The sequence below is a fragment of the Danio aesculapii genome, chromosome 15, assembly GCF_903798145.1.
Source record: "Danio aesculapii chromosome 15, fDanAes4.1, whole genome shotgun sequence".
NCBI classification, from domain to species: domain Eukaryota; kingdom Metazoa; phylum Chordata; class Actinopteri; order Cypriniformes; family Danionidae; genus Danio; species Danio aesculapii.
Genome location: NC_079449.1, coordinates 11,055,353 through 11,063,498, shown reverse-complemented (window position 1 = coordinate 11,063,498; position 8,146 = coordinate 11,055,353). Strand labels below are relative to the sequence as shown.

The 8,146-nt window shown below is 36.0% G+C and overlaps 1 protein-coding gene across 1 annotated transcript; it reads left to right on the top strand.

The window, feature by feature from the left end:
• The first annotated feature begins 636 nt into the window (after positions 1-636).
• On the top strand, positions 637-7,906 carry LOC130241320 (myeloid cell surface antigen CD33-like). The gene is made up of 13 exons (XM_056473027.1): positions 637-743; positions 884-1,225; positions 1,321-1,620; positions 1,744-1,846; positions 2,161-2,196; positions 2,270-2,296; positions 2,374-2,436; positions 2,511-2,546; positions 3,098-3,124; positions 3,228-3,272; positions 6,151-6,219; positions 6,571-6,589; positions 6,691-7,906. Exons 2-13 carry the CDS (start codon positions 898-900, stop codon positions 6,736-6,738), a joined length of 1,101 nt encoding a protein of 366 aa, XP_056329002.1. The 5' UTR covers positions 637-743; positions 884-897; the 3' UTR covers positions 6,739-7,906.
• The last annotated feature ends 240 nt before the right edge of the window (positions 7,907-8,146 follow it).

Below are 8,146 nucleotides of genomic sequence, written 5' to 3'. Positions count from 1 at the left end.
TCAGCGAGCTGTTCTGTGCATGCTTTGAGGACGCGCCCAGGGATACCGTCCGGTCCAGCAGCCTTACGCACATTGATCCGACTCAGTGCGGTGTAGACTTCTGAGGAGGTGAGTGTGATAGGTGAGTGGTCGGTTGAGGAAGTGTTCCTGGTGTAGGGTTCTGTATTGTCTCTTTCAAAGCGGGCATAAAAGTCATTTAGCTCGTTCAGGAAGGAGACATTTGTGGCTGTGGGGGTGGACTGGCTGGGTTTGTAGTTGCTGATGGCCCGGATGCCCTGCCACATGCGCCAAGGATCAGAGTTGAAAAAGTGCTCCTCTAGCTTTAGCTTGTAGCAGTGCTTGGCCTTTTTGATGCCCCTCTTCAGATTAGCCCTGAAAGTGCTGTAGGCCTGTGCATCCCCTGATCTGAAGGCAGTGTTGCGTGCCTTCAGCAGGAGGCACACCTCATTGTTCATCCATGGCTTTTGATTTGGGTATGTGGTGATCTGTTTCTGGGTTGTAACACTGTTTATGGTGGTGTTGATATAGACAGTGTACAACCCAGAAACAGATCACCACATACCCAAATCAAAATCCATGGATAACAAGGAGGTGCGCCTCCTGCTGAAGGCACGCAACACTGCCTTTAAATCAGGGGATGCACAGGCTTCTCTTGCCTAAAGCTTCACTTCCCTCGTGTCAACGTCAATAATATTTTGTTTCTCTTACAGAGTATCAAAAACCTGATCCAATCCTGAATGAAAGTATGTGCAGTTTTTAATGTTGTCACTATCTTCTGTCTCTGCACTCCACCACCTTTTGGATAGAAAATAATATAATTTCTAGCCAAATGTCAGGTCATAAGGTTGATTAATCCTTTATATTGTATCATTTGTATTTTTAGCTTACTTCCAATACATGGCAGACGTGATACCCAAGATCACTGCTCTTCCTCGTTCCTGTGTGGTGATACCGTGCAGTTTTACTCCTGAAGATGAACATCTGACTCGACTTCGTGTTCGTTGGGTCAACAAAAATGGTGGCTACATGTATCACACTGACCCGGTGGACGTCTTGGACAACTTTAAAGGCCGTACAAAACTCCTCGGTGACCCGGATGAGCAGAACTGTACTCTGGAGATGGACGATGTACGAACTCATGACAACGGGCCGTTCTGCTTTCAAGCTGAAAAAGAAAAGGAGAAATACAGCTTCAACAACAGCTGTGTGTTCATTATAATGCGAAGTGAGGAAATATGATCACTCACTAATGTTCAATTCCTAATGTATTTAATGCATGTCATTACAAAACTGATTTAATGTCTTAATTGTGTCTTGAAGAAACTCCAGACAAACCTGTGATATCACCCCTCCCTAATGACATCAAACCCGGGACACCAGTCACTGTCAAATGTTCAGTCAAACACACATGCTCCTCTCACCCTCCTGAAATCATATGGAGTGTCTCAACAGTTCGAGAAACTATCAGCCACTATCCCATGGGTGGAGGTGTCTGGGAAACAGTGTCCACTGTGAACTTTATTCTCACCGGATACGAAGAGGAAGATAAAATTGTCTGCAACACCAAATTTTGGGGTGGTAAAACACAGAGCAACAGTTCTGCCCCCCTGAGTGTTAAAAGTGAGTAAAGACCTTTAGGAGATCTTTGGCTGTATGAATCTGTCCGCTGTTATAGGACAGCTATAGTAAAAATAGAAACTGCACATCTTGATGCTGTGATTAATTATCTTTAAATAATCATAGGAATTCAAGCGGTTGAATCTGGGCCTTATATCATTGCTTCTTCACTTGTGTTCATTCTCGTTTGCATACTTGCTGGAGTCTTCATTTACAGGAGGCGGCAAAGGTAACATATCTTTTTGGCTTAAACTCATGCTTCAGAATATCTGTTGTACAGTTTAGGGGTCCACTGTGGTACACTGTTTATCAGTATATCCCAAAATGTAGATTTTATTTGCAATAAAGCTGAAAGTTTTGTAATTGAAACTGTTCCCTTGTTACACATTTATGATTTAAATCATTTTAAGGCATTTGAAGCAATCTTTGATTCTGTCATCATTAGTGTGTTCTGATCAACATTTGTAAAAGCCAAGTGTGTTTTGAGTTTGTTATGAGTGGATACCAAACTTTTCACTTTTACATTGTCATTATTGATTGTAGACAACCTCGTGAGGACATAACAAGATCTGAGCCAAGGTAGGTTTGACATCTTTATGTAATTCAGAACTAAAGTCTGATTTCTAATACTCAGGCAATCTCTGTTTTGTAGGAGATCAGTTTGGAACAGATTTTCAAGGTTGGAGTTTACTTTAATGGATTTATCATTTGATTTTTTTATTTGTTTTGAGTCTAAATTTAACATTTCTCCTCCAGTCGTTTTAGCATGCCTGACGGAAGGGCAGCTTGGTTTAATAGTGGAAACAGGAGTGATATCAGGTATGTTAAACAATGAATGGTAAATGTTTGGTTATTGTTGATAATGATTCTAATCTCTCCAATGCACTAACCAGAGATGCACCTGGAAGACCACCAAAACCTGAACAAAGGTAGGTTGATATAATTACCATTTTACAAAGATTAAGCATAAATTCAGTACACATCCTAATGTAATCATATACTATAAAAATATTTATCTGTAAATTAGCAGTTTTCTGTATTTTGTGATTCATGTTCTTATTTTTTTATTTTCCCCTTTTCATTTATGCTTTTGAACTGCATTATGGCACCTTGATTTTTCTTCCAACAACTTTGAAACAATGACTGCTATAATAATTTTTAATAGTTTAAAGTGATATATTGTCTGGGTTTGTGTTATTTATTACGGTACAAAAACCTTGTAATAAACTGCCTGTACATTTTCTCTTATTTTACAGACTTATTTGTATATTATTTCTTATACATTATATTATTTCAAAGTACTAAAATGTCAATAAAATTTATAGAATTTTCACCATGAAAAGTCGACAGAGCAGAGAGCAAAGTTCCATAATGCAATTCATGACCGTAATTAAACCGAAAACAAAGAATACAGAAACTGTTGATTAACAGATATTTTAATCAGTGTACAATTTATTTAAAAAATTTCATCTCTCAACAGACGAAGCATCTGGAGCCGATTTTCTAGGTAATCAATCAAACTATAACCTTGTCTGTTGATTTTGTGGCATGTGTTCCTTTATTAAATAAAATACTCCAATTTGTTAATTACATTTTTTTTTTCCATGAAGACACCAATCACCCAGAAATGATACAAATATGAGAGCAGAATACAAGTCAGTATTTTATTTTAAAATACTATTTAGTATAAAAACATGACCCTGGACCATATAATATATATATATATATATATATATATATATATATATATATATATTATACAGTTGAAGTGAAAATTATTAGCCCACCTGAATTATTAGCCCCCTGTTTATTTTCCCCCAAATTTCTGTTTAACGGAGAGAGTTTTTCAACACATTTCTAAACATAATAGTTTTAATAACTCATTTCTAATAACTGATTTATTTTATCTTTGCCATGAACACAGTAAATAATATTTGACTAGATATTTTTCAAGACACTATATTTAGCTTAAAGTGACATTTAAAGGCTTAACTTGGTTAATTGGGTTAACCAGGCAGGTTAGGCTAATTAGGCAAGTTATTGTATAATGCAAGGGCGTAGGTTTGCACTTCACTTTGGTGGGGACGAGTGAACACAATCCCCCCACACCCCCGCCAAGAATGAATATTGTTTTTTTTTATATTATATATTTTATATACTGCTATTAATTATTTAACTGCTATTAAAATATATTATTAATTCATCCTCTCTTTATACAATTAATAAGTTAAATTAAATAGTCAGGCACGTAGCCAAGGGATTTCAGGTCATTTGAAAGACCAAAAGTTGGATTATAATAATAATAATAATAATAATAATAATAATTATTATTATTATTATTATTATTATTATTATTATTATTATTATTATTATTATTATTATGTTTGAATAATATACAAATGGCCAAATTCTCACTGAGGAAGGTTGAATGCACTGGCCAGTTTGTTATTTGCCAATAGGCTTCGGTTTTTATTTTAAATCAAGTTTTAACAGATTTCCCCAAAAAATTATGATTAAAATTTTTTTATTTATTTTTAAAAGATGGAGCACAGGCTGTACGGGAAAATTCCCCCAGCGCAGTTGTTTTGGCGCTGCTTGTATCTGAAAGCAGCCTCTCACATGACGGCAGGAAAAGGCACAGCCAATCACAATGTTCATAACTGTTTGGGGGGCAGTGCGACTTGAGGAGAGAACGTGATTTAACCCTTTTGGCATGTCTACGTTTATATTGACAGCGCAATGTTTTTAAGTTAATTAAATTATTGGTGGGGACATTTCAGTTTTTGGTGGATATTGGTGAGGACACGTCCCCTCTGTCCACCCTAAATCTACGCCCCTGGTAAAATGCTGGTTTGTTCCGTAGACTATCGAGAAAAAATATTGTTTAAAGGGGATAATAATTTTGACCTTAAAATTTTTTTTTAAAAATTCAAAGTTACTTTTCTTCTAGCCGAAATAAAACAAAAAAACTTTCTCTAGAAGAAAAAATATTCAGACATACTGTGAAAATTGCCTTTGAAATATTAAAGAAAGAAAGAAAAAATCAAAAGGGGGCTAATAATTCAGACTTCAACTGTATATATATATTTGTAAAGCTGGAGGCTGGGAGACACCTTATGCATTTGGGAGATTATATATATATATATATTTATATAAATATATAATCTCCCAAATGCATAAGGTGTCTCCCAGCCTCCAGCTTTACAAATGTCTGTTATAGAGGTGCTGTATATATATGTAAAGCTGGAGGCTGGGAGACACCTTATGCATTTGGGAGATTATATATATATATATATATATATATATATATATATATATATATATATATATATATATATATATATATATATATATATATATATATATATATATATATATATATATATAATCTTCCAAATGCATAAGGTGTCTCCCAGCCTCCAGCTTTACAAATGTCTGTTATAGAGGTACTGTGAGCTAACGCCCAGGAGGAGGCAACGCTCCTTATGAGTGCACTCTCACCCCGGGAGACACTGCTTGCCCTGGCACAGATAAGCAAAGGCAATGGCATCACTATCACTATCCAGTGGGCCAACCTTTAATACGGCACTTCCCTTCTGCCAATCATTACAGAAAAAGAGCTGCTTAGAGGCATATGCTCTAAGAACGGTCATATTAAAGTGCTGAGTGTGAACAGGACACGTGATGATGGCAGCAACGCAAAAACCCTCAGTGTGGAGGGGAGAGCCCCTGCTCCAGCAATCTGAAGGAGGATAACATCACACTGATCTGGCATGTTCTAGGTCCTTCTCGGTGAGAAGCACACAACACAGCAAATAGAGTCCACTTCAGGGTGTAGGCATGCCTCGTAGAGGGTGCTCTAGCCTGAGCAATGGTGCTAACTACTGCACCGGTAGGTCACCAAGTCTTGCGCACTGCATCTAGAGACCACCCATGGAGGTTTCATAGACCCGCGTGAGTGCTAAAGGGTGCCCTGTCGGCACTGGGAAGTGCCCACTGGAGGAGCAGCCTTCCAAGCCCGCCAGAAGAGACCTGCCCCAACGTGCTCGGCTGTTTTTTTCACTGCTGAAGACTCATGGGTAAAGTCCCTGACAGTGTTGCCAAATAGGCCTGCCTGGGATATGGATGCGCCAAGAAAGTGGGCTTTGTTGGCGTAGTGGATATCTTCCAGGGTAAGCCAAGGCTGGCGTTCCTAGACCAATGTGTTGCCATCGTTTTTCCCAGGGCAGGGGCTTATATATCAGGGCACAGACTTATTTATTCAGAAATCAGAGGATGTAATGTAATGTATATTTTATATAGCACATTTATTCTAAATCGCCATACACCCAAAGAGCTTTACAATTGTGTGAGGGAGTCTTTCTTCATGTATGTATAAATACATTTTTTGCATTTCCATTTATGATTGTTTTTTTGGTTCAGGGTCACATATAAGAAAGTTTTAGTCAAAAGTACAATTATTTTCACCAATTTAAAACCACGTGCTGTATAAATAAACAAAGTGAATCCCTAATAAACCATTGCTCTTCACAGGGCAAACAACACTTGCAATGTGTCAGAAAACAAGGCTTTCTATAAACCTCATATGCCGTCACCAAACAGGTAGAGTACATCAAACTACAAATTCATTATGGTTATGCTACACAGCAAAATAATACTGTTGAATGCAGCATATCATATTAAAAGTCACCATGCCACTTTAAGAGTCATTGGTCCTTTAAGATTGTTTGGTATAACATAAAATATAGATTTTGGTGTACATAAATACTACAAATTAACACAGGCACTGGCAATACCAATGTCTGTATATATTAAAATTCATAAGCACTGTATGCTTGTGATATGTCCCTTTATGACGTATATGTTGATATGACATATGTTCTTTTAAATACATTTACTGTAGTTTAAAATAAACATTGATTTTGCATTCTTATTTTCCTTTGTGCTCTTCAGTCAGCGAAAAAACTGTGGTGTAAGTACATTTATCACCACATTTGCTTTATTACACACATAAAGTTACTGAGACTGATTAATTGACTAATCTTTCTGTTTCTGTTAAAATCTTCTTTTTAGGATTACGATTATGATGCTGATTACCCCAACCTATATGGAAATGTCTGATGAAAATGTCAATCATTAAGGCTTAGTAATACAAGTAAAAGCAGCAACAGATTGCCTCGTTTCCACATCTCATGCCTTATATTTCCTTCAATGTACCTCGGCTTGTATTATATTTTAATGTGGATTTATTATTTAACATTATTCTGTAATGAATCTATCCAAAAACTCACTCATTTAGGACACAAATCAAATAACATTTGTTTTAAAACCCTTTTTTTTATTAAATGTTTAGTTTGAAAATTATGCTTGTGCTTAAAGTAACATGCGTGTGGCTTAAGTATTGACAGTAATGTGTTGTCATATAATGTGATGGCTATACTTTTGCTTCGTGTTCAAACTGCTTATTTAAAATGAGTTGAAGCAACACAATTCCTAAAGTTTTTGGGGGGCAACTTATGTTCAGTCCACTTAAATTTGTAAAAACAAGTAAGTTAACTTAATCGATTTTTGTTGTGACAACATAAGGGAATTGTGTGGAAGCCAGCATTTTCTATATGTCTACTAGAAAGTCAAGTTGTGAAAGTAACAACATTTCAGCAACATTTATGAACTTAAATTTTCCTACATGGATAAAAGGCCTGCAACATACCTCAAAATAACCTAGAAATAGAGATGCTAGTTTGTTTTTGACCCAGATTCAACTCATTTAACATATCAGCTACATTTATGAAGCGATTTTTTTTTTGAGCTGCAATAAACTTCCAAAAGTCTCAGCTGATAAATAGAGTTGGTCTGGTGAAAATGCTTTTGGGGAGTGAAAATAAATGCCTTTTGGAGAAAACATGTTTTTTGTTACATATTCAAGATTGTTTTTTAATTAGCAAGTACAGTTTAATGTTTTATTCTCATGTCATCCATACTTTATTAAGAAGTTTGACAAATGCAACTGACAGAAGCTACTATCTTAAATGCTAAGCAGACCTTTGGAGAACCAAAAGGCATTCTTCTATGACGTTACTGCCAATACCCCTTTTACAACCATTTCACAAAGGATGTATAATGTGTTGCTTGTATATTGCAATGGTGTACAGATGCAATGATCAGATGTCTATATTCAGCATTGATGTGAGAGCAGAATCTTCCATTTGTTCATAAGCTCCCACACATTTACTTTTAAATAGAGTTGCAAATGTTTCAGCAGCTTGTGTTTGAATACATTGTTGTTCATTGGTGCAGTTCTTCGGTTTGTGTTTATCTGACATTAATCTGTAGAAATGGAAAATAAAATAGCTTAATAATTTACAATTTTCAGTTCCTCCTTTTGATTTTGTTTTAAATTCTGCCTCTTCGGTTTATTTGAAGGTCATCAGCTTGATGATGTCAATGCAAATTACTTTGTTTTAAAATCTGTAATCACTTTTTAGTCTGCAACAAATAAAAAATGTAACCCTGAATCATAAAACGTGTG

Coding starts and splice junctions, on each gene's coding strand:
- LOC130241320 (XM_056473027.1), top strand. CDS start 898: ATGGCAGACGTGATACCCAAGATCACTGCTCTTCCTCGTTCCTGTGTG. Junction 1,226..1,320: donor TGTGTTCATTATAATGCGAA/GTGAGGAAATAT, acceptor TGTGTCTTGAAG/AAACTCCAGACAAACCTGTG. Junction 3,273..6,150: donor AATATGAGAGCAGAATACAA/GTCAGTATTTTA, acceptor TGCTCTTCACAG/GGCAAACAACACTTGCAATG.